Below are 25,159 nucleotides of genomic sequence, written 5' to 3'. Positions count from 1 at the left end.
TCCTCCCGCTGCTGCCAAAGGCCATCCTTGAAGTGCCTCCTGCGGGAGAAGCCACTTCACTGGGCCTTCTGGCTCCGGGACGGGGCGCCTGCAGGTCTCCCGGGGCAGGGCCACGTCCTTTGTCCTCTTCCCTGAGCACCTCTGTGCTGCTCTGAGTCCCTGGCCTTGGCTCGCGGGCAGGATGCGTGCCCCGCCGCCCGTGGCTGTGTTAGCACAACTACGCCTGAACCTACTTTGATCGCTCACTCTGTTTTGCCTGTTTGCTTTCCGTCTTCCGGGTGAGGTGAGTAGGACAGTAGGTGCACCTGCCGGGGACAGAGGCCCGGCCATGCTGTGTCCTGGCACAGGCACGGAGCCTGGCCCAGCCCTTTGCTCACTTGCCCTGGACACACTGCTCAGGCCCAGGAGTCCTTGCCCACAGCACCCCGCTGCCTGACATCCCCTCGGCCCTGATTCCCCGGCTCCGTCCTCCGCCACGAGACGACCGCCCCTTCCTGGCCTCCTGGGACCAGGGCCTGTTCATTCATCCCCTGCCCAGAAGCTTATTGTGGATGTAGGATTGCCCAGCGTCTTGTACCCAGGGACACAGCTGTTAGCATCCATGTGGCGTATCCTAGAGACAGACGGGAACATGATTCCAGGAGTGGTAGGTGGTAGACAGAGTGTAAAGGGCTGGTGTTCTGGGTGAACTGTCCAGGGAGCTTCTTGGAGGAGGTTTCGTTCTGCACAGAGCTCTCGGAGGAGAGGAGTGGCCATGGCAGGGCGTGGGCCAGCGTGTGCAAATGTCCTGGGGCAGGGCCGAGCTCTGGACTGCGAAGGCAGCCCGTGTGGCTGGAGTAGCCAGGATGGGGAGAGCGGCAGGAGGGGCGGTCGGAGAGCAGCCCGGAAATGGGTGCTGATCTTTTCTAAAGTTTATGAGATGCTCTCAGAAAGCTCCGAGCCGAGGCAGGATGTGCTCTGAACCTGCTCCCCTCACCCCTGCAGGGGAGGCATGGCGAACGGCCAACGCTACCTTGTTCCTGCCCTTCCCGCAGCCCTCCATGGGTTTCCTGTCCCCGTGGGGATGAGGCCCGGCCCCTGCTCCCCGCCACCGCTGTCAGCGTCCAGCCGTCACCTCCCTGCAAAGTCCGTTCTTCACACGCCCCTGGCTTTCTGTGTCTTCGCCTCTTGGCGGCGTCCTCACACCATCCCTGCACGAAGCCCAGGCTCCTGGACGTTCCCTGCCCACCACCCTCTCCTGAGGCGACTGACCTCATTAATATCCCCACCCGGAGCCCTGATGCGTTTCCTGGAGGTCTCCGCGACGTCACCAGCGTGTGGTCTGTTGGGTGCTTGTGTCTGTCTTCCCACCAGCCATGGACTCGCCCCAGGAGGGGGCGCGTGGGGGTGTCCAGCCTCCATCCCAAGGACGGACCCACAGGTGATAAGCAGCAAATGCCTTTAGCACAAATGAGGGGGTACAAAGCATGCAGTCTTCCTCCCATTAAGTGCTCAGTGCAAACAGGTGGTCCACAGTTCTGTAAATCAGCCATAGAGGAGCCGTTTCATGATTTGCCTTAGATGTTTATTTATTTACTTTTTAAAAAATATTTTACTTATTTATTCATAAGAGACACACAGAGAGAGGCAGAGACCCAGGCAGAGGGAGAAGCCGGCTCCATGCGGGGAGGCTGACGTAGGACTCGATCCTGGGACCCCCAGGGTCACGCCCTGGGCCGAAGGCGGCGCTAAACCCCTGAGCCCCCCAGGGAACCCCCAAGAATCGTACACTTAAAAATCACCTGCTCTCTCAATTTGCTTAGGACAGTAAACTGAAGCTTCCTTCATTAAGAGCAGTGACAAGTATTATTTCCAGTTATAACAACATACATTAGAAAAACAGCTATCTAATTTCCAGGAAAAGTAATTTCAAAATCAGAAAATTCGTATGTTAAATCACAGGTCAATAAATAATGCGTTTCCTTTGTTACAAGGAATTGCAGCGTCCTGGAAGCTGGGTGGCTCAGTGGTCGAGTGTCCCTCTTCGGCCCAGGGCGTGACCCCGGGGTCCTGGGATCGAGTCCCGTGTCGGGCTCCCTGCAGGGAGCCTGCTTCTCCACCTACCTGGGTCTCTGCCACTCTCTGGGTCTCTCATGAATAAATAAATAAAGTCTTTAAAAAAATAAAGTTTGATTTGTTAAGCAAAAATATTCCTCATTGATTATTGATACCTGATTAAAGATCGTTTCTTATAGGAGGACAGAGGAGGGAGATTTAATCGAATCTGAGTGAATTTTTAGTACTTTCGTTAGTGTCTGTTTTTTTTCAGACCAAACAATTTTGTTGGTCATTCAAATGGCCCCAGCTTCTTTGCTTTCATATTTCGTGTGACTGATGGCAAATACTAACCACCCTTTTGTTATTTTATTATTATTATTATTTTACTAACCGCCCTTTTAGAGAACAGTTGTGACTGTCTGATCTGTACGTTTTATAGACTTTTAGTCATTCTGGAACGAATTCACATGTTCTCCAGCAGAAGCATCTTCGACTGAAACAAGCCTATAAGCTTCCCTTGCTTATACAGAGTCAGCGTGTGTATACCTATGGCTTGGACGCGTTCTGGATCCACCAAATTAATTCCCTATTTTGCAAAATGCTGGAGGTGCTTCGTGCAGCAGGGCTGTGTCATGCATCCGCTTCCTCTGGACATGCGTGCTTTGGGGGTGCCTGGGTAGCTCCGTTGGCTGGTGGAGCATCTGACCCTAGAGTTGGGCTCAGGTCTCAGGGTTGTGGGGTCAAGCCCCACCTTGGCCAACGTGCTGGACACTCCCTCTTCAGATCTTGTCCGAATTCTCTGCCACATACCGAGCGACCACGTGACCTCAGTAGAGGATGCGTGAGCTGCGCTATGATTTTCCACGTAAAGATCCCACACCTGTGACAAGCAAGACTTTTTTCATTGTAAACAGTAACGCAGGGAAACAGGATTCCGGACAGGAAATCCTTTTCAGTTCAACAACACAGAAAGGGAATAAAACTTCTCGTGACAACCCCGTCATCGCGCTGCCAGCTGGCGACCTCTGTCGAGCCTCAGAGGCTCTGTGAGCCTTCGGGTCCTCGCTGGCACGCGGGGGCGATGGTCCTGGCCGTCGCGGGACCGCCGGGGTGGCGTGGGGCGGAGAACCCACTCGAAACCACCTGCACGCGGCAGGACAGGACAGGGAGGGTCGGAGTGGCGGGGCCGCGTGCGTGTGATCCCAAGCAATGCTGTTGCGCGTGGCCGGAGGCTCCAGCCTTTTCCAAGGGGGCCCAACCTCCAAGGAAAACCGCGGAGCCCCAGCGGTGCGGCCACCGCCTTGCCGTCATGTTCTACAACCGTGCTGGCTGCCGGGCATCGTGTGCGCCCCGAGGCCCCCACCGGGCTTTCTGGGAGCACAAGGCTTGCGTGTGGGTGGCACTGCGAGGCAGCCTCCAGCGGTCCCCAGAGGAGTGTGCGGGGGCTCCCGTGGGGCTTCTCGGCCACACCTGTTGTGCTGGGCCTGGGCTCCCGCGAGGAGATGGAGACCGAGAGTGCTCACCTGCCGTCCGTCCTGTAAAGGGCCGGGGCCGTACTCAGTGGGAGGCCCTGGAGTGGGTGCCTTGGAGGGCGCCGCCCGGGGACACGCCGCCTTTGTGCGTGGGGCCGCCTGCACCGACGGCTGCCACCGAAGCGCCACCCGACAGCCCAGGCCCCAGCTGAGCCCACGGCTTGCCGTTGCACGCGTCTGCTGCTTGAACCGCGGGCATGGCAGAGCAAGGGGTAAAATAGCCGCCGGACCTTGGGTGGAGGGGTGGCCACAGGCCCCCGGGCCCCCGGTCGTCTCCATACGGCTCCGTCTTCTCAGGGTGGGCTTCCCACATGGTGCAGGAGCTCGGAGGGCAGAGCCGGGGCTGGCCTGGAGCCAGGGCCGGGACCTTGGCTGACTGGGGTAGCCTGCTGGGGCGGACACGTTCCTGAGTCGCTAATGGGGTCATCCGGCCTCCCTTCGTGGGTGATTATCAGAATTTCACCAGATTACATGGGCTGAGGGCCTGGCCCACAGCAGGCCAGGATTCACTGTGTGGCCCCTTCCAGCCCGCCCTGAGACCTGCGCACCCTGGGACCTGCACACCCTGGGACCTGTGCACCCCGGGACCTGTGCACCCCGGGACCTGTGCACCCCGAGGCCTGTGCACCCCAGGACCTGTGCACCCCAGGACCTATGCACCCTGGGTCCTGCGCACCTCTTATGCCTGCCAGAGGACGGCGGTCTTGCCAGGGGCATCCCTGGTCAGGCCACAGCATGTTCCTAGAACATGCTCAGGCTTCTTGATTGAGCCCTCATCTGCCCAGACGTCCGGCCCTGAGACTCCAGCCTCGCAGAAGTGAAGATCTGCACGGGGGTCAACGCGCCCTGAGGTTGGAAGGCCACTAGCTCACCCACAAACAGGCGAGGCCCTGGGCGACGCGAGTTGTTCTTATTTCTTCAGCGTGGTTATCCGTTAACCAAGACAATAAAGAGGAGACGCGGGAAAGGGCCAGGGCGGCTGTTGGACTCTCTCCCCAGAGAGCGAGGTGCACTAGTCCACGTGAATCATTGGAATGTGCACCGTGCCCTCAGCAGGATCTCAGGCCCCTGTACGGACTTTCTGCAGGCGGTCCTCACAACCAAGGTACCAGGTGGCGGGGAGCATCCCTCTTCTCATTACGTACTGCACTTTAAACACGTCTTTTCAGGGGCTCCTGGGTGGGGGGGGCTCAGTTGCTTAAGCATCTAACACTTGAGTTCACTCAGGTCGTGGTCTCAGGGTCATGAGATCGAGCCCCACCAGGGCTCCATGCTGGGCGTGGGGTCTGCTTGGGCTTCTCCTCTCACCCTCTCCCTCTGCCCCTTCCCTCCCCCCGCCAAAAAAAAAACCCAAAATGAAACATAACCCTTACTTTAAGGCACAGGAGTCGGCCTCTTGTAAACAGCAGGATCAGAGATAGGACGCGGTGTTCAGACTGATTCTGGCATTACGGGGAGGCTGCACTTTAGTTTCTTAGGAGCCATTTTAGAAAAATGCATGTTTGGCCAACACCTCGGACTATTCACAGAATACTTCTTAAAAAGTGCTAAGTTGGGGGGAGGGATAAAGATTGAAGTCAGTTATAGGAAATAACCTTTTAAATATACTTAGAGCGGGACGCCTGGGTGGCTCGGGTTGAGCATCTGCCCTCGGCTCAGGGCGTGACCCCAGGGTCCTGGGATCGAGTCCCCCTTTGGGCTCCCTGCATGGAGCCTGCTTCTCCCTCTGCCTGTGTCTCTGCCTCTCTCTCTGTCTCTCATGAATAAATAAATAAAATATTTAAAAAAACCCTTAGAGCTTTTAAATATTGCTCAAAGACGGAGATAATCATCCACATTTGCTGGCCCTGTGCTAAGTTCCGAGGATGATCATGAGGAGGAGGAAGAGGAAAACAGACTGAGTGCAGCCAGCCGGGGGTCGGTGTTCTCCTGCAGAGCCCCCATCTCCAGGCCGTGGTGGTCACGACAGGGTCAGGGAGCGTGGAGATCACACCACACTGGCTGGCAGGCTCATGAGAACTTTCCAGAGAACTCTAGGTGGTCAACTCTAGTTGCAGAGTCGAATCCAGAAGAGCGTTGGAGAAAAGAAGAGAGGAATTTTCCCCCCTGATGACCTCAAAGAAGATGGGATGAGGAGGACGGAGAGAACAACAGGTGTTCCAGGACCACACACGGGTCTCATTAGCGTCTTGTTTGAAGCTTGGACGATGAGTTTGTTTTGATTTGGCTTAGGTCAAGCCGGACTAGATGGAATAGATATTTTTTTTGTTTGAGTTTCCGTTTATTATGACTCAATAGCATATTTTCCCTTATTTACAGGTTCCCATTTAGTTCTCAATTTAACACAGATAATGCTCAGTTTTGTAATGGAAGGACCACAGATTAATCACCAAAAGTCGTATGCCTCCCATCCTGTCCTTTTGTACAGAAAATGTTAGTCACGGTCTTGCATTATCTCCTAAAATCACTTTGCATCAGCCGAACACGTGAGAGGGAAGCATCGTCAGCAGCTGACACACAGCGATTGCCGGGCCCGTTGTCGAAGGACAAAGCTCACATGGACGCGGTTGAGGAAAACTCCCTTTTGTGCAGGACAGAAGGGGAAATGAGAATTCACCTACATTTGCCTTCTTTTGCAAAAACATAAAATCGAGAATAGGAAGGGCAGAGGTGTGTAAGGATGATGTGACTGACGTAGAAATAGGACTGAGGTTTTTGGAGCGCGCCTTGTTCTGTGGCTTCGATTTTGAACCACAGCTTGTCTACCACGTTCAGAAAATCAACTGGCATCACAAAACCAGAGGGAGATGGAAATGTCGGCCACAAGCAGACGAGCGCGTGAACCTAACTGTATAAAGTTGGTGACACAGCCGCACCCAGAAGAAAGACTTTTTTCCTGGCTAATTTGGAACAGAGTTGTCGTGACGATTGACCTTTAGGAACATATTTCAAGCACAAAGTAAATGGCAAAGAACATTCAAGGGTGGCCTGGTTCCATTATGGTTGATCGTGGGGTTGGCGTGGTAATCCCGAAATGATGTTGCCGAGGTTTCCAGGGAACACAAAAGAGAAAACTGCCCCCCCCCCCGACATTATTGGGCACTGAGTCATCGTGACTGGGAGAAGGGGGTCGCAAGTAGTATGAATTCTCTCTCTCGTCTACATACTTGCAAACAACAAGGCCGTGGAGAAACCTTCGTGCTTTGCTGATAGGAACGTAACATGTCACAGCCACTTTGAGAAATGGCCTGGCCGTTCTTCAAAGCTACAGTCTTCGAGGGAGCATAGTACAGGCATCGGGATCGACTTAGAACAAGGGGCAGGATTCAGAGTCCAGAAATAAACCCTCATGTTTATGTTCAGTTGACTTTCTACAAGGGTGCCAAGTGTGTTCAACAAGAAGAGAATCCTCTTTTCAGCCGACGGTGCCGGAACGACTGGATGTTGACTTGCAGAGAGAGGAAGAGGAATCCCTTGCTTACACCACATGTAAGAATGAATTCTAAGTGATTCAAAACTACGTAAGCGGGATCCCTGGATGGCGCAGAGGTTTAGCGCCTGCCTTTGGCCCAGGGCGTGATTCTGGAGACCCGGGATCAAATCCCATGTCGGGCTCCCAGTACATGGAGCCTGCTTCACCTTCTGCCTATGTCTCTGCCTCTCTCTCTCTCTCTCTCTCTGTGTGACTATCATAAATAAATAAAAATTAAAAAAAAAAAGAAAAAAAAAAAACTACGTAAGCCAAAACTATGAAGGTCTTAGAGGAAAGCAGAGGCGTGATCTGTGTGGCTGTAGGTTAGGCAAAGCCTTTGTAGAAATGACACCGAAAGTACGAATGACAAAAGCAGGCGGGTACATTGGATTTCACAGAAGTGAGAGACTTCTGTTCTTTAAAGAGCATCCTCAAAAAAGTGAAAGGATGACCCACAGAATAAAGGAAAATATGTCCAAATTGTATCTTTGGTAAAGACTTGTGTCCGGAATAGATGGAGAACTCCTAACCACTCAACAATCAAAAAGACAAATAAAATGGCCGCTGAAACGGCCGTTGAAAAATGGCTGAAGAATTTCTGCAGGTGTTTCTCAATGAAGGGATACCCAGGCCGACAGGCCCGAAACGATGCTCAGCACCATTAGCCATGAGGGACTTGCAAATCAAAGCATGATCGCTTCACATCCGCCAAACACGTGGTTTTTGACGCACCTCCACACTGTTGCCCCCAGTGGCTGCACCAGTTTGCTTTCCCAGCAATAGTGCGCGCAGGCTCCTTTCTCTCCACGCCCTCACCAACACTTGTTATTTCTTGTGTTTTCTTGATAAAAGCCATTCTGGCAGGTGTGAAGCAGTATCACACTATGGTCTTGTTTCTGTATTTCCCTGAAGATCCGTGATGCTGAGGATCTTTTCATGTGTCTGTTGGCCATCTGTAGATCTTATTTGGAAAAACGTGTATTCATGTCTTCTGCCCAATTTTTAATCACATTGTTTGGGGTTGGTTTGTTTGTTTTTTTTTTTTTTTGGTGTTACATTGTATAAATTCTTTCCATATCTTGATATTAATCTCTTATCAGATATATCATTTGCAAATATCTAATACAGATAAAGGCAGGTTGCCTTATTTATTTTATTTTTTAAAAAGATTTTGTTAATTTATACATGAGAGACACAGAGAGAGAGAGACAGAGGCAGAGACACAGGCGGAGGGAGAAGCAGGCTCCATGCAGGGAGCCCAATGCGGGACTCGAGCCCAGGACCCTGGGGTCACGCCCTGAGCCAAGGGCAGATGCTCAATCCCTGAGCCACTCAGGGATCCCTCCTTTTTTATTTTGTTGATGGTTTTCGTTGGCTGTGCCAAAGCTTTTTATTTTGGTATAGTCCCAATCATTGATTTTTACTTTTGTTTTCTTTGCCTACTGAAACATTTCTAGAAAAATGTTGGGCACCTGTGTGGCTCAGTGGGTTCAGCATCTGCCTTGGGCTCAGGTCATGATCCCAGTGTTCTGGGATCCAGCCCCGCTCCAGGCTCCCTGCTCAGGGGGGCGTCTGCTTTTCCATCTCCCTCTGCCCCCTCGCCCCTACTCATGCCCTCTCTCACTATCTCTCTCTCTCTCTCAAATAAATAAAATCTTTAAAAATAAAAAAAAGATAAAGAAAATAAAGAAAAATGTTGCTTAGACTGATATCCAAGGGCTTACTGCCCGAGTTCTCTTCTAGGATTTTTATGGTTTCAGGCCTCACATGTAGGTCTTCCATCCATTTTGAATTTAATTTTGTGTATGGTGTAAGAAAGTGGTCCAGTTTCATTCTTTTGTATGGAGCTGCGTGGTCAGTTGTTTTAAAAAGTTTAGTAGGGAATCATAAATATGATACGTACCTGGACGGGTTGTTTTCATTCTGAGATGTGCCAGTGCTGTGTCTCCTTCTTGACGGCAGGGAGAGCTGCTGGACTCGTTTGTCATGGTGCCGGGGACGGCGGTGGTGGCCGGGGGGCTGTGGTGCAGCCTGCCTGCACCCACCAAGCTGTGCCTCCAGGGCTGTGTCTGCATGGAGGCCCCCCCACCTTTCCTCAATATACATTTAGGCGCATCTGGCCTAGGCCTACAGGTCCATCTTGTAACATTTGAAAGCATCTTTATGAACCATCTCATTAATGCATGAACTAGAAATGTCAGTCTCAGTTTCCCTAAAGTGCAAGATAATATGGAAGTGCTTGCACACACGCCCACGTGGCAGTCCTTCCTCATTTTTGACAGTTTCTCCTACTCTGTCTGTAAGATTTCCTTATCCACAACTAATTTGAGACAGCTTTTTTTTTTTTTAAGATTTATTTATTCATTTGAGGGAGAGAATGAGCTGGAGGGTCAGAGGGAGAGAGAATCTCAAGCAGATTCTGTGCGGAGCACAGAGCCTGATGTGGGTGGGGCTCGGTACCAAGAGCCTGAGACCATGACCCAAGCCGAAACCAAGACTCGGATGTTCTCCACTGTCTGCACCACCCAGCCACCCTGAGATCCCTTTAAAAAAAAAAAAAAAAAAAGGTAAATTTAAAAAAAAAAGTTTTTTTTTAAAGTAATTTATTTATTTATTTATTTATTTATTTATTTATTTATTTAGAGATTGCAGGTTGAGGGAGGGGCAGAGGAAGAGGGAGAAAATTCAGACTCCGCACCAAACTTGGAGCCTGAAATGGGGCTTGATCTCAAGACCCTGAGATCATGACCAGAGTCAAAATCAAGAGTCAGAGCTTAACCAACTGAGCCACCAAGGTGTCCCCCCTGGAAGAAATTTTTTTCCGTAAGCTCTATGCCTAACGTGGGGATTGAACTCGGGCCCCCCAAGAATAGGAGTCGCATGCTCTACTAGCCGAACCAGCCAGGCACCCCTTGAGACCACTTTTTAAATAAAGATAATAGTCTTTATCAGATTGGTCCACAGTCTTTTACAAAGTTTTCATGAAAACATTAGTTTTTTTCATTTCCACTTTATGGAATATTTGACTAAATTATGTGATTGTAGTAACCCAGACACAGTGATAAATGTGTAGGCAAAACCTGCTTTGCTTGGGTCACTGTAAAAGCCACTGGGGGGAGGGGGGAATTCTCACGCGTGTCCCCATCCCTGCCACCTGCACACTCATCTAGCATGGGGCGGACGCTTGCCCTTGTCAGGCCGCGGGTCATGGAGGTTGGTGAAGGGGGCGCTCTGTACTGCATTTGTTTCGTGCTTTGCTTTTTTATTTTATTTGGACTTTACTGTTTGGGATACAACTGGCATGTGATCCTGCATTCGTTTTTGGTGCACGACGTAATGACTTGAAATCTGTATTTATTGCCGAATGATTGCTCCCGTAAGTGAACATCCATCGCTCCACGCGATGACAGCTTGTGTGGTGAGAACTTTTAAGATCTAGTCTCTTAGCAGCTGTGATGCATTTTCTGTGCAGCCGGCAGCGGTGCCAGGAAGCCGTTGCTAACATTCTGATGAGTGGGGGCACCCGGGGGGCCCAGGGATTGAGCGTCTTCCTTTGGCCCAGGGCGTGATCCCGGGGTCCCAGGATCGAGTTCCGCATCGGGCTCCCTGCAGGGAGCCTGCTTCTCCCTCTGCCTGTGTCTCTGCCTCTTTCTCTCTCTGAGTATCTCATGAATAAATAAATAAATAAAATCTTTTAAAAAATAAATGAATAAAGTAAAAAGAGGGACGTGGAAATCTTTTAGGATATAACTCATATGATCTGTCACTGAAGGATCAATGAAAAATTCACTGGAGGATCCCTCGATCCACCCTCGGTTAAAACCTGATTCCTTGAGTGAAAAGTGGTTACACGGTCAGGTTTCCTGGCTTCTGTTCGCCCTGTGGCTGGTGGAGGAGGGATGACGGGGAGCGTTCGTGCCAGGGGGCTAGTTGTAGATTCTTGTCTGTTTGTTGTTTTCGATTCATGCCTTTCCGTAGCAAAGATGCTGCTTTTGGAGACACCGCTAAAACCCTGCTTTCAGGGTCACAGACCCTCCCATGTTCCCGTGGAGGTGTTTCCATGCAGGAGTCCCCCGAGGGACCTGTCCTTCCCTCCGCTCCGCCTCACCTGTCAGAAGCAGCCTGGCATCGTGAGTCTTTATCTGGATCTGCTTCAAGCCAGTCCCAAGGGGATAAGATATATTGGTTCAAAAGCTCCACCATTTAGATGTATTGGGTAGGCATAAAAGCATAGTTGTATAAATAAATACTATATATTTCAGACAAGGACGCATTCAGAGTGAGTTTATTCCAGCATATCTTGCAGATCTTAGACCATTGGGGAGATTCCTGAAATCAGCCGGAAAAGTGAGTTATTTCCAAAGGTCGTAAAATCCCTATTAATTAAACTTTACTTTGAGATACTTCTGTAGGATTTGAAATGCGTTGAATAATTTTCTCCTGGAGATCTAGCCTCACCCCTTGGCAGCAATTTCGTGTCGAGGGCCATTATTCTTTGTGGGGCTTAAAAATACTTTTCTAGTTCTTCTAACTGTAAGCTCCTGTTTAGATATAGAGATGGGGGTAAGTGAAGGATAGATGGATACACACTCAAGTGAAGATATTTTGTGTCACCAGAAAATAATCTTTAAAGAACCACCTGTTCCCAATTTGTGAAACAGAGCAATCGATCACATGTGTATTAAGTGTGCTTTCAAGGTACACATTTTTAGATTCCTGCCCTCCCATCTTGTGCGATGCATCCAGCAGAATGTGGGGGTGAATGAAAAGAACAGATGGTTGTCCCACAGGGTTTTGTGAGAGTCTGTGCCGACCAGGTCTTCTCCAGGCCCTGCTGGTGTCCGTGGAGGAACTGCAAAGCCCGTGGGTCACGGGCCCGCTGCTTTTATTTATTTAGTTAAGTATTTAATCTTTTTATTTTTAAAGATTTTATTTATTTATTCATGAGAGAGAGAGGCAGAGGGAGAAGCAGGCTCCCTGCAGGGAGCCCGACACAGGACTCGATCCCGGGTCTCCAGGATCACGCCCCGGGCTGAAGGCAAGTGCTAAACTGTTGAGCTACCCAGAGATCCCCCCCTGCCCGCTGCTTTTAGCATTCTTTATTCATGTGGGTGCCTATTCGGTTGTGTTTCCCCCATAAGATTAGGGGTCTTATTTTATTATACACATACACACACACACACACACACACACACATATGCATGGAATGCACTTATCCATGTTATAAACCCAGAGGGTAGAGCCTTATTGCTTTATATGTGTGTTTTGACAAACGTAACCATGTCATAAACGGAGGCTGTGCAGTAAAGCCTCTTCATTCTTTAGGTTAAATTCTTGTCTGTTTGTTTGCCTTAAGGTTATAGCGCTGTGTGCAAAGCCTTCAAAAACAACAGAAAAAACCCTCAAACACAAAAACCCTCTTGGTCTTATGTCAGTAGTAATTCAAAGGACCAGTCTGCCTTGCAGCAATTTCAGCCAACTCCATTACAGCCAGAACCGCCCTAGCCGGTTATTTGCCAGAGTGACTCAGAGCTTTAATAATCCACCACGAATGAGTCAAGGGGAAAGACACCCACGGCCTCAGAAATGCCCTAGTTTTGTTAGGAGACGGAATAGCCAGCCTCGTCCTCTATGGCCTACGTCGTGGACGTGCCTTGAGGCTGCCTGCCCCGGCCTGTCCAGCCATCCACCTGTGTGCACTTTTCTCCAAAAAAAAAAAAAAAAAAAAAAAAAAAATATATATATATATATATATATATATAGAGAGAGAGAGAGAGAGAGAGAAAAAGCCACCATTTCTTCCAACCAACCAACCAACCAACCAGGTTTTGTTTCTCAAAGTTTAGAATCAAAAAAAAAAAATTTAATTCCTATTTCCTTTTCGCTCCAGAGCTGTGCCTGGGGAGGTATAGTCTTATCTGTCATTTCTACTTTGCTAGAAAGATCCTGAAGGCGATCCCATGTGGAAGGCTGGTCTTGATAGTTGAGAGGGAGGAGAGAACACGATCCCGCCGGGTAAGAGGAAGAGACGGAGTCGCCGACGAGGCCGGGGCTCGGAAAGAGGCGGACGTCCCAGCTCCCCGGGGCCCCCACGCAGTGCAGGGTGGGGTTGGGAGGCTCGCCCCCGTGGCGGCCCGATGTCTGGGGTGCGGGCCCGTGACAGCGTGGCAGGCAGGAAGCAAAAGGGAGGGGATGCCCCCGCCTGACGAGTGGAGGGCGCGTGCGCTGCAGAACTCAGGAGGTGCTCGAAGGCACCAGCCGGCCGCAAGGCACCGCAAAGGCGCGATGCTGCCCGGGGTGTGGCCCCCGCCGAGGCGCCGGGGGAGCTGTGCTGGGCACAGGCTCGGGCCGCGCCGGGTTGATGAGCGCACTTGGATGGGCTGCCCCACGCGAGGCGAGGCGAGTCCTCGTCTCCCTTCTAGCGTCCGGCCTCCGTCTTGCTAGCTGCCACTTGTGCAGAGGCAGACGGCCACCAGCAAAACGTCCTGCGTGTCTGCCGGGTCCGCTTAGGCGTGAAGAGCAAAAGACTCTCCCCTGGGAGTGACTGGCCAGGAACTTGTCGCGCCAGCTAAGTCTCCAGGCGGCTTTCGTTTAGTGTCTGATTTCTGCAAATGTGTCGCCTTCAGCAGGTCCCCTGGTGGTCCCCACTGTGAGCGCCCCAGACAGGAACCGACCGTGCAGTAGAAGCCCGGGTTCTCAGGAGAGCAGCCCAGTGAGGTCCAGCGGGTTCTGTTTGTCGAGGGGGCGGGGTGGCACGTGGGTAGGGACCCTCCCCCGGGCTGGACCAGGGCAGCCAGCCCACCCTGACCCTGAGCAGGGGGCGGTGAAGGTGGGCTCCCCGGATCTCCGCCCCCTGCCGCGCTCTGGGGACATCTGAGCTGTTGCTCCTCCTCCCCCTGAGGCCGTCGTGGCGCTTTGCTGGCCTTGGGACTTGTGGCTCTCAGCTCTTGGCTTGTCCTGCTGCCCCTTCCACGCTTCACTCCCCGGTTGTGACCGTCCAGGGCTGGGGTCGGGTCGTCTCTGAGCGTCTGGTTTGGGGGCGTCCTGGTCCTCCGCTCTGGCTGGCGTCTGCATGCTCCTACCCTCCCTGTGGCCGCAGGGATGGGGCCCTGTCCCAGCGTCCTGTCCTCATGTGTCTGCCCCAGATGTTTGGACCTTCAGAGAGCTTCTCATTTTTGTCACACTCAGAGCCACCTTTTAATTCACAGCAGCCGAGAGGGGGAGGCCACATGAGTGTCCCCCAGACAAGTAAAATGTAAAATGTAAAATGCATGCAAGTAAAATGTGACATCTCCATGCAGGAGGAGGTTGCTTAGCTTGGAAAGGAGGGAAATTCTGACACATGCTCACATCACGGGTGAGCCTCGAGGACGTTGTGCTGAGTGACATACGCTGGTCACAAAAAGACAGATACGGAGTGATTCCAGGCGCCCGAGGTCCCTACTGCAGTCAGATTCCTAGAGACCCAAAGTGGGATGGAGGGTGCGGGGGCGGGGGGGGCGGGGGGGCTTAACCGTGCAGGTGACTACAGTTTAGCAACGGCGACAACAAAGAACCGTTAACAAAGCTCGACGGTCCCATCCTTGTTAAGTAATAGTGATCGTCGGCGTCAGTGGACGGCTCGCTCTGTGCCACGTGCTGTGGGCAGCGGCCCATTAGCATCTTGGCGTTGCAAGTGCTCCCACGAGCCTGTGCGGTTGGGACTCAGAACCCCACAGAACATCACGGGACCGCCTCGCTCGGCGCCCCCTACGCACTCGCGCCACCTCCTTTCCACGTGGCTGGAACCTCGCACTCTGCTCGACAGACCCACGGGCAGGACCCATGGATGCCTCCTCGGAAGTGAAGTCCCTCCTTCCCGCCGGCTCTTCACCTGCCCCAGGAGCAGGATCCGCAGGAGGAGGATCAGTGTCCTCCGTGGGATGCCTGCCGTCCTTTAGGACGAATGGGGGGTGGGGGCGGCGGCGCGAGGGACATCCCTTTTGCCTTGAAATGGAGGAAAAGACCGTGTATGAAGGATGCACGAGCGTGTTTGCAGGAAATAAGTCTTTGTGAGGCTACGCACAGAGCAGAGGGGGGGACGTGGTTCTCCGTTTCCACATACCTGGCTCGTCCCGGTGGGAGGATTAGATGAGGTGCTGAGAAGGGAGTGCCCTGAGCGGCACCTGCACGGAGGGAATGCGAGGGGAGCTGGGTCCCAGCCCGGCCCTGCCCTCCAGGGTCACGGGCACGAAGAACTCCGGGGTGAAAACCTGGGTGATCCTCCGCCGGCTTCCCGGGGGGCTTCGGGGGGGCACAGCCGAATTGGCCTCGTAGCATTTCACAGTGTAGAGACATGCAAATAAGCCGCCTGCATAAAATAAGCCCTTTTGTCCCAAACCTCGGAAGAAGCCTGCAAGACGAGCTGTATGTAGGTAATGGAGACCGAGATGGGGTCGAGGACCTCGTGGAAGAGACGCCCCGAGACCTGACGGGCTTTTCCCTGGTGAGACTTTCCTAGTGAGCCCCGGAAGCCGGTGATCGCGGCGATGCAACAGGCGGTGTGGCCGTGCTCCGACCCTTGCCCCGTCCTGCCCTCCCAGGGCAGCAGCCGAGCCACCGCAGGAGCTTCGGGGCGTGACCCAGGGGGGCAGGTGGCAGGGCAGGCCTGGCCAGCGGGTCCGGGGCAGCCAGAGGCGCTGGCCGGGAGGGGACTGCTTTGCCACCTGGGGCCTGCAGACAAGGAGCGACGTTTCTATTGGGTGTGGGGACGCCGCAGGGCTGGCCGGGGCCGCCGGGCTCCTGAGCGCCAGCACCGACACCCCCCCGGCCAGCGCCCAGGAAGGTGCTCTCCGGATGGCGCGCTCCTCCGGCTCCAGGCAGGAAATCTCGAGGCTTAACTTGCTTTTCTGCAAGAATAGAGGAAGGGAAGGAAGTTTGTTTATTTTTCTTCGTTTTGAATGGACGGAGTGACGAAAAGAAGTGGGGAACATCTTCCAAATGCTGCTCCGGGGCACTTTTAGTCCTCTCCGCGTCAAGGCCAGTGACACAGAAGGGCCACGTGGTCTCCTTCATCGAGGTCTGATTTTGCGTCTGCACCGACCTTTGCCGCGTTGAAAATCGAGTCTTTAGAAGATGTGTTCCTTGGACTAAGGTAATCCCCTTGCAAAACTGTCAGGTGCCCCCCAGGCGGGCTTCGTCTCTTCCCTGACTTCGTTTTCCATAACCGCACAGCGTCGGTAATCGCAGTTCAAAGTACCAACATTCGAGAAGTGCTTTATGGTTTTCGCCGGGGGCTCTTTATAGTTCACGTCACTTAACCACGTGCTCTCCTTCGCCGTATATCTGGTCACATCTACTGGACCGTTGGCTTGTTGATGGGACCATCGATGATGCGACGATGTATGTCACAGAGTCCCGGGAAGGTCGTACATTCTTTAAAAGATTTGATTGATTGATGATTGATTGAGAGCATGTGTGCATGTGGGGGCAGGCACAGGGGGGAGACCCGTGGGACCTGAAGACTGGGGACCTGAAGCTGACCCCGCACTGAGGACCCCGAGACCACGACCCGAGCTGACCTCAGGACTCGGAGGCTTAACCAGCTGAGCCACCCAGCAAATTTCTAATACGTGTTGATGGAATGTGTGAAGTTGCATTTGAAATTTTATATTCTCTGTCTGTCTTTCCCTCGGTGGATGGCATCTGTTCCCTGGGCTTGAGCCCAGGTTTTCATCAGCACTAGCTGCCAGCAGCTCCTGGTGGCTCCAGAGTCTGTCTGGGGACAAAAGCATACACTGCCCGGGAGGGGATGAGATCAGCACAGGGACAAAGCATTCGGGACCCCCAAATTGGAATCGCCCTGGCGAGGTTGCAGGAATTACTTCTAAGTTTGGCAGGGGTGGGGGCTGGGGCACAGGGCTTAAGAAAGGCTATGAGATGGTTTGTAGGTGGAGCTGAGGTCTCCACTGGGCTTGCAGGGCACCTGCAGGCAGAGGAACGTGGTCCCTGAGAGCCCGGAGGTGTGGACGCTGGTCACGGTGAGGACAGAGGAGGACGGGCAGGAAGGGAGGCAGGGAGGCCCGTGGAAGCCGGTGGGGGCAGTTGGGGCCTGGAGGTGGAAGCTGGCTCTGGGGGCAGGGGTTCTGGTGGAGCCAGGGCAGTGAGTGACTGGCTGCTCTTTCGGGAAGCTTCCCCTTCCGGAGGGAGGAGTGTGGACAGAGAGGATAGGGCAGCCCCAGCCAGTGAGCCGGGGTAGGGCGAGGCCACACGTGGGAAGCTGGGGAGGAAGGAGGCAAAGCCTCAGGGAGATGGAGCCTTGCCTCTTGGGTGGGGTTTGCGTGGCCCCTCCTGGCCTTCCCGGGGGGCATAGCGAGGCCTGACAGGCCCTGCTGGGCGGAAGGCAGCCGCTGAGGGCTGCAGGGGTGGGGTCCTCGGGGGATGGAGCACGAGTGGGCCGTCATCTGTGCCTGGCTCTGCAGCCGCGGGGAGGCCGTGGGACCGAGAGGTGCCGGTGGTGCCTCAGAGCAGGGTCCCCAGCACCAGGCCTGGGAGAAGCACCCACAAGGTTTTGCGGTCACCAGGTTCAGGACGTGGGACACGGGAGTGGCTGTGTCAGTGGCTGTCACAGGGCCAAGTCCAGAAACCAGGAAGCGTTGGAAAGAACCAGAGTTACTGTGTCCATGGATGGTGCGAGGTGTGGAGGGCGGAGGGTGAGCGCGAACGGAGCCTCGGCCGTGGGCGCTGGGCGAAGCGGGCGTGTGGTCCGGGCCGAAGCTTCTCGGGTGTCAGCGGGGCTTGGCTTTCTGTTTCCTCCGGCGCCAGGGTCCTGTTTGAGGGGTGGGCATCCCGGACAGGCCCTCTTCCCAGGGCAGCCCCCACAGCGGGCGCAGCACGGCCAGAGGTGCAGGGATGTAGCTCGCGGAGCACCTTGCGGGGCCGGGTGCACCGGGACCCCGTGGCCACCCCCTGAGAAAAGCGTTGCCCCAGTCGCCGCTGCCTCCCCTGGTCTGCTCTTTGTTGATTGAGAAGAGTTCCCGGCCAGTTTGGAAGAGCCCAGAGCGGTCCTGTGTGCCCTCCGCCCAGTTTTCCCAATGATCCCGTCGGGCGTGGAGTGTTTTCTTGCACTTGGCATGGAGCACGGTGTCTGTGTGCCGAACGTTGTTTGAAGAATACCCCAAACCTGACTTTTTAAAAATTCATTTAAATTTTATCTAATTAACATAGAGTGTATTATTAGTTTCAGGGGTAGAGGTCAGTGATCCATCAGTCGTATGTAATGTAACACCCAGGGCGCATCACATCGCGTGCCCTCCTTAATGCCCGTCACTGGTGACCCCATCCTCCCACTCCCTCCTCTCCAGTGACCCTACTTGTTTCCTAGACTTTAGAGTCTCTTATGGTTTATCTCCCTCTCTGACTTCCTCCCATTCCTTTTATCCCTCTCTTCCCCTGTGATCCTCCGTGCTGCGTCTTATAGTCCTCATACGAGGGAGACCGTGTGATAATTGTCTTTCTCTGAGTGACTTATTTCAGTCAGCATCATACCCTCCAGTTCTGTCCATGTCCAGGTAAATGGTAAGATTTCATCCTTTTTGTTGGCTGAGGAATATTCCCGCCCTGACTTTGATGGTGTGTGCACACACCCAAGCTCTCTGTCCTGAATTCGAAGCCCAGGACTCTGTACCGTCGGCAGGAGGGAACAGGCAACCGAGATGGGACCCCGTGCCAAAGGGGACAAGCCCTGTGACGGCCTCAGCTCACGTCTGTGCGAGTCCGCAGCCCCATCAGGTGCCGGGCAGGTGAACAGGTGGGGGCGCAGGTGTGGGGTCACCGGGGCACAAGCCCGTGGTTGGAAAAGGGAGGGTCTCCTCTCCCTTACCCGGGGGCAGGCTTGGCCCTGGGCTGCTCTGCGGGACAAGGTGATGCCCGCAGAAACCAGCATTTCTTTTGGGAATCGAAGCAAAACTGTGCCCTAAACCGTCTGGTGTGCTTTTCTTCAACGCTGGCAGATCCCAAGCACACAACCAGGTGTCTCTGGTCCCCTCTGGGGGGAGTCCACTGGCCACGGTCAGCTTCCCGGTGGGGTGAGGGTTGCTCTGCACCCCGCCTGGCAGCTCTGGAAGATTCTGTTCAGCGGCCCCCCTCGGGTGGTGGTTTTACTCCTGCACTTCCCGAGCAGAAGAACGCACGGGCGCTCCCACCCACACTCACGCGCACGTGCACACACAGGCTCCCAGGGTGCGGGGAAAGCCTGGAAGTGCAGCCGTCCACACTGGGTATTTCTGCAGAAGTGGATGGAGCCCGCTGAGCCCGGGGCCCTGCATGATGGTCTCTGCCGCGTCCTCCTGCCGGTCGTGGACGTCGTACGACGAGCCCCCGATTTAGCTTTCCAGCTCATCCCCGAGGACAGCTGACGTTCATGGCCAGCGGCTTGCAGGCTTCGCGCGTGTCATGCTCATGACCCCAGGAGGGAGGCGGCGCCACTGTCACCCGGTGTGAGCGCTGGAGCCCCACGCGGGCAGCCCGGGAGCCCGAGCAGAGCCGTGAGCCCCAGGCCTGTGCCTGTCCCTCTGCCCCCACCAGCGTCCATCCGACGGGGGGACGGGCCATTTCACGCTCAGGGCACAGCGTCTAGACAGACCCCGCCCCGCCGGGCCCGCTTCTGGGTCTTTATGTCGCTTGTGGCCGTCTTGCCCGCCTGTCCTCAGTAGGACGAGGGGAACCGCCTGCCCGCCCGCGCGGCACACCCCAGGTCTGGCCCCGGTGCCCCCTGCAGGCCTTCACCCCAGCACCCGTGTGCTCTGGCCGCTTCCAGCAGCGCCTCCTGCGGGCAGGGCCTCCCTGACCCCCCGGACTTGGGCACCCGGAGGCGTTCGTGTCAGCGTCAGACAAGGCCTGCTGGACTGGAGGCGTCTGGGAAAGCCCTGGGATGGGGAGTCCGGGAGCGAGTTAGGGGCGCGGCCCCCTCCCTGGCTCGGGCCTGAGCGCAGGCGGCAAAGGGGTCAGCTCCATGTGCGTGTGGCATGGAGGGCAACCACCAGCACTTACAGGACACACCAGCTCAGGTCCTGCAAAGGTTTCTAGCTGTGTTCAGGTCCCAAATGCACTTTGTTTGTTTGTGGATCTTAGAACCTTAAGGTAATTAAGCGACAAGAGTAGGTGACCCTGACACAGGCACCGAGTGGTTTGACCGGTGAGGCATTGGAGGCGAAGAGCGTCAGCGGCCGGCCCAGTTTCCTACAGCTGCCCAGTGTAGAAAGCTCTGGAACTTTCTGGCATCTTCTTTACACTATTCAATGCGGAAACGAATCCAGCCAGGACAGCCTGTTGCATCCCACGTGAGGGAGTTAGTCCCTGAAGAACCGCGGGACGTTATAGGGTGGAACGCGGAGCGTGAGGCTTCTTAGTGCTGTTATCTTCCTAGAAACGTGTGGCACGAGGAAATATTTATACCTGGCAGCGTGACTGCCCGAGTCCTGGGCCGGAGCTTGCTCTGCTTTCCATACTTTTTAGTTCGTCTGTTAGGCGTGCAGACTTCCCTTTCCTAAAACTTCTCTTAATTGCGTATTTATTTTTACGTGATATTATCATCGTTTTTGAAGATAGGACATTAGTTTATTTCTCTGCGCCTGGAGGGGGAGCCAGGTACTTATGATGCAAATAAGAAGCTGGGCAGCCCGGGTGGCTCAGCGGGCTTAGTGCCGCCTTCAGCCCAGGGCATGATCCTGGAGACACGGGATCGAGTCCCGCGTCGGGCTCCCTGCATGGAGCCTGCTTCTCCCTCTGCCGGTGTCTCTGCCTCTCTCTGTCTCTCTTTGTGTCTCTCGTGAATAAATAAATAAAATCTTAAAAAAAAAAAAAAAAAGAAAAGAAAAGAAGTAATGGAAATGCCCCTGAGAGCGTGAGCTGCGTGTTTCTTGGTGGCTTGTGCTGTAATCGCAGGGGCTCCCGCGGGCCCAGGCGTTCGCACTCAGGTCCCAATGAGCTCAGACACGAGATCGCCCTGGGTCACACGCAGAAAACCTTACCGGTGGAATTATTTTTTGAACTTTGCGTGCAATGTACTCGCTTTTGTTATTGAACGGATGTGTTGAGAATTCACCGAAACTGTTGAAGCACCACATTCGCGACCGGGGTTTGGTTATCTCTTGATTATTCCTGAAAGATGAGAGGCTCAGTGTAGTTCCTGGAGGACAGGCGGACATTCGCTTGCTCATTCGTGTGCTCGTTTGCTGTGCAGCCTGGACACCAGGTGGACATTTATGGGGCACTTTTCTGGGGCAAGGGCACACTCAGCCCCCGTTCTCTGGAATGTGCTGGAAGGGGTGGGCAGCAAGCCCCCTTCACGTGAGCCAACAGTCAGGATCCTCTGGGGTGAGGCAGCAAGTCTCTGAAGAAGTGATAGTTTTATTACAAATTTTACTCCTATAACGGATGTTAGGGCTTCCCTCATAATGTGAATCGCATGAAGCCAGCCCATGATCACGGCTGCCCCCATTAACTCACGACCCCATGGACGCTCTGCAGTGGCCTCGATGGCAGGTGCAGGATTGGGTGAACATTGATGGATGTTTCAACAAGGAAGACAAAAGTATGGCTGGGGAAGTTGGAGCTTCCAGTTCTCTCGGAGGCGTAAGACCTCCTTGCGGAGCACAACACAGTGTATGAACCTCCCATCTCCTGGGTTTTTTATGCCGTTCACGATGTGGTGCCCACAGACACGACCCCCCTGCTAAGGCCAGTATATCATCCTGAAGGTGGTCTCCGTCACTCCTTGAGTCTGGACCAGGGGGATTGGCCAGCGGGCCAGCAGAGCAGATCCGGTTTGGGGACAGCGTGTCATCTAAGGATGACTTTCAATTTTCTTTGCTTTATTAAAAAAAAAACAAAAGAGCAATATTTCGTAACATACGAAAAGTATATGAAAGTGCAAGTCCAGAGTCCGTATCTGGGATTTTTATTGGAGCACAAGTGCACTCATTGGCGCGCCGTTCCCGGGCTAAGACGGCGAGCTCAGCTGTTGCAACAGAGACCGAATGGCCCACAAGGCGTAGGATGGTTACTGTCGCTGTTTATGGAAGATGTTTGCTGAGCCCTGATCCAGACAATCAACAAAGCGACGAAGTGAAAACAGGGTGGCCATTTCCCAGCTCCGGGCACGAGGTCGGAAGGCAGGGCTGGGAGGACTTCGTGCCAGTCCCTCGTGTAGGGTTGCTTCCCCCACAGACGCCGTAGCTGGAAGTAACCGCGAGGGCATAGACAACAGTGAAACAGTTAGGAAGTGGTCGGTGCTGAGTACGTGTTGCCTTCATTTCCAAGGCGGTTTATTTTTATTTTTTAAAGAGTTTATTAATTTATTTAAAGCATGAGTAGGGGGGAGGGACAGAGGGAGAGAGAGAGAGAACCTCCTGCAGACTCTGGGCTGAGTGTGAAACCCCACGCAGGGCTCAGTCTCGTGTCTCATGAGCGCATGACCTGAGCCCCAGCAGAGAGTCGGATGCTTAGCCGACTGAGCCACCCAGGTGTCCCCTCCAATGTAGTTTATTTAATCATAACATAACACGACTCTAATAATCTGTGTGTCACTAACATTCCTCAAGACATGAATGGTGGGGGGGGCAGGTCCAGGGCGTGCCTGGGTGGGGGTGCCCCCGGGGGGGAGGGGCGGCCAGGACGGGGCGAGGCGTCCTCTCCCTGGGGGACCGTTCCTGAAAGGAGGATTTCCCGAGCCGGGTGGTTAGGGAGGAGGCAAAGGGGCCAGGGAATGACAGGTGTCACCACAGCCTCACCGCAGAGGGAAGGGCAGGTTTCAGGACGCGGGTGAGCATCAGCAGCACAGAATCAGGGTGCTGGCCTGGTGCATGCTGGCTAGGGTGGGGGGGGCTGATGGTCGTTGGAGACACCCCCGAGCTGACGGGTTGTGTTGCAAATGCACAAAAAAAAAAAAAAAGATCGTGGCTGGTGCATACTCGACAGCAGCACGATTGTTCGTGTTTGTAAGGGGCTGTGGTGTGCGTGTAGCTGGGAGGGGGAGGGTGCACCTTGCAGCCCGGCCCAGTGACCGTCTTGGTGACAAGGGCCGTGCTTGCTAGCGTCCCACCGGCTGGCCATGCCCACGTGGCAGCCTCCAGGATCCACTCTGCTCCGCTTTTGTGAAAATTACAAGAAAAGGAGAATTTTTTTTTCTTCCCCCAAGGAGAAGAAAAGCTTCCAGAAGGCTGAGCTGGGGGCCTCTGCTTCGGTCAGAGCTGCCAGGTGAAGCATCACCTGGCATAGGTCGCCACTGGCCTGCCCCGGGGCTACCTTGAACCGCAGCAAAGGGGCTTTTACGGGGAAGATGACAAACCTGCGCACCTCTTGTGAGAGGGGCTTTCCTTGGCACTTGCGTTTGATCCAGCAGCGACAGGTGACCAAGCTGAACTCCGAGGGCCTCCGCACACTCCAAGCCGGCCGCTCATGACCGCATAGACGTCCCTGCTGGGGAAGCCTGCCCACCGAGCTGGGCGGGGGGACGGGGCCCGGGGCCCTCCCTGTCACTGTCCCCGGTCAACTCGGTCATTCAGCTTGGGTGGCACGTCCTGCTCCGGCTGCATTCCCTGTGCTACCCGCGGGGACGGCCGTGTCCTCCCACACCGGAGGTGTCAACAAAGCCGCCTATGACATCAGCCCCCCTTCCTGGGCTGGGTCTCCAGGCCTCAGCTGACCAGTTGTCTTTGCAACAGAAGATGAACCTCGAAGCTGGGAGGACTTGCATCCTTCTTGGGGACCGGTGGCTCATTACCTGAAACGCCACGTAACTATCACCCTGTAATCCCCGAGTAACGCTCTATCCTAACACACCCTCCGTTCTCAGGACCAACATGCTGCGGTTCCTGACGTAGAGGCAGCTTCTGGAACAGCCCCCTCGAAAGGGCTCTTCTCCTGGAGAAAATAGGACAACACTGTATTTTTGAGTAATGCCACGTTTAAGATTTCAAAAGCCAGCGACCACCCTGTGCAGATGCGTGGCATGATTTCATATGAGAGCCTCTCCTGTTTCCAGGGGTTCGGAGACTCTAGGGCACGTGGTTTGCATGCACAGAGATGAGCAAAGCCCAACATGCCTTCAGCTGCTGGTCTTAGGGGAATTTATTTTTCAACATCCTCAGGCGAATTTATTTTTCGAAAATTATCAGGCTTGCAGGCTTTCAGCGGTTCTCGTGTCACTGTGGAAGGCCGCGGGGAATGCCGTCGGTGGGTGGCTTGCCCTGACGACGACGGAGGGCGGTGCACCGCTTGGCTTAAAATGTGTGTTCCTTAGCCACAGGTTAGACCTAAGCTGAGGATCACGTCTTAACTTTCAAGGGCCGTGATAGGGCTGCAAGTCACTTTGCTGAGGCCCACGTGGAGGCCGGCCGGGCGGCCGGGGTCGGATGGGGCTTCCGGAGCCCGGGAAGGGGCGTGCTGAGGGGCATTCTGCACCATCCCTTGTGCTGTTTGATTTGAAAGAAGCAACCGGCCCGGCCGGAGTTGGTGGGAACTGCAGGGGGTTCGTCCGGGCCCGAGCCGCCCCGCTGCAGGCCCGGCTCAGGCGCTGGACGAACAGCCTGCACAGACCAGGCCCCGAGACTGCAGCTCTGTCCTGGGGGTTCAGACTTCAAGAGGGAGCCCCCTCAGAGGGCGCTGGCTGCCCCTGGGATGGGAGCCGGGTGGGCGGGGAGCTTACAGAGCAAGCTGCCGGCCTCCCTGTGAACGCTGCTTGTTTCCTGGTGCGTCCACCTGCCCGGTCCTCACCTGGGAGTAGCACTCCCCTTTCGTTTTACAGGTACGGGCAGCCTTTTGTTTTGTTTTAAGATTTACTTATTTATTTGAGAGAGCAAGCGCGTGTGCGTGAGGGGCAGGGGGAGAGGGAGAGAATCCCTGGGCTGCAGACCTGGCTGTGTCGTCGTCTGCGCGGCTCCTGGGACCTCAGCTGGGCTGGGACTTGAGCTGTCCCACGACTCACTCCCCCCGATACTCGGTCACTCGTGAGCAGGAACGGCTTCCTTACTTTGAGGTCTTGCGCCCACCTGCTCCTCATCTGTCCGGGGGGTAATTCCCACCAGGTCAGAGTGAAAGGACTGGCGCTGGCCCCTCTGACTCTGTGAGGGTCGGCTTG

At 54.5% G+C, this 25,159-nt stretch overlaps 1 protein-coding gene and 1 long non-coding RNA gene across 3 annotated transcripts in view; one reads left to right on the top strand and one right to left on the bottom strand.

The window, feature by feature from the left end:
* The first annotated feature begins 4,598 nt into the window (after nucleotides 1–4,598).
* Nucleotides 4,599–25,159, top strand: part of LOC112661527 (protein cordon-bleu-like) — a 143,872-nt gene continuing 123,311 nt past the window's right edge. Inside the window, exon 1 of the mRNA XM_035701358.2 lies at nucleotides 4,599–4,674. Within this exon, the coding sequence (XP_035557251.1) occupies nucleotides 4,604–4,674 (71 nt within the window). The 5' untranslated portion in view covers nucleotides 4,599–4,603. The remainder of the gene's footprint in view (nucleotides 4,675–25,159) is intronic.
* LOC125752993 (uncharacterized) lies at nucleotides 21,964–23,641 on the bottom strand. 2 transcript variants are annotated; one of them, XR_007403760.1, is made up of 2 exons: nucleotides 23,369–23,641; nucleotides 21,964–22,257 (listed from the first exon to the last, which is right to left on the bottom strand). It is a non-coding gene; the product is annotated as an uncharacterized LOC125752993 (long non-coding RNA). The 2 variants fall into 2 exon arrangements; XR_007403759.1 differs by having other exon boundaries at nucleotides 23,377–23,641.

This window comes from Canis lupus, chromosome 18 (genome assembly GCF_003254725.2).
Source record: "Canis lupus dingo isolate Sandy chromosome 18, ASM325472v2, whole genome shotgun sequence".
Classification (NCBI taxonomy): domain Eukaryota; kingdom Metazoa; phylum Chordata; class Mammalia; order Carnivora; family Canidae; genus Canis; species Canis lupus.
This window is presented reverse-complemented; position numbering and strand designations above follow the sequence as displayed.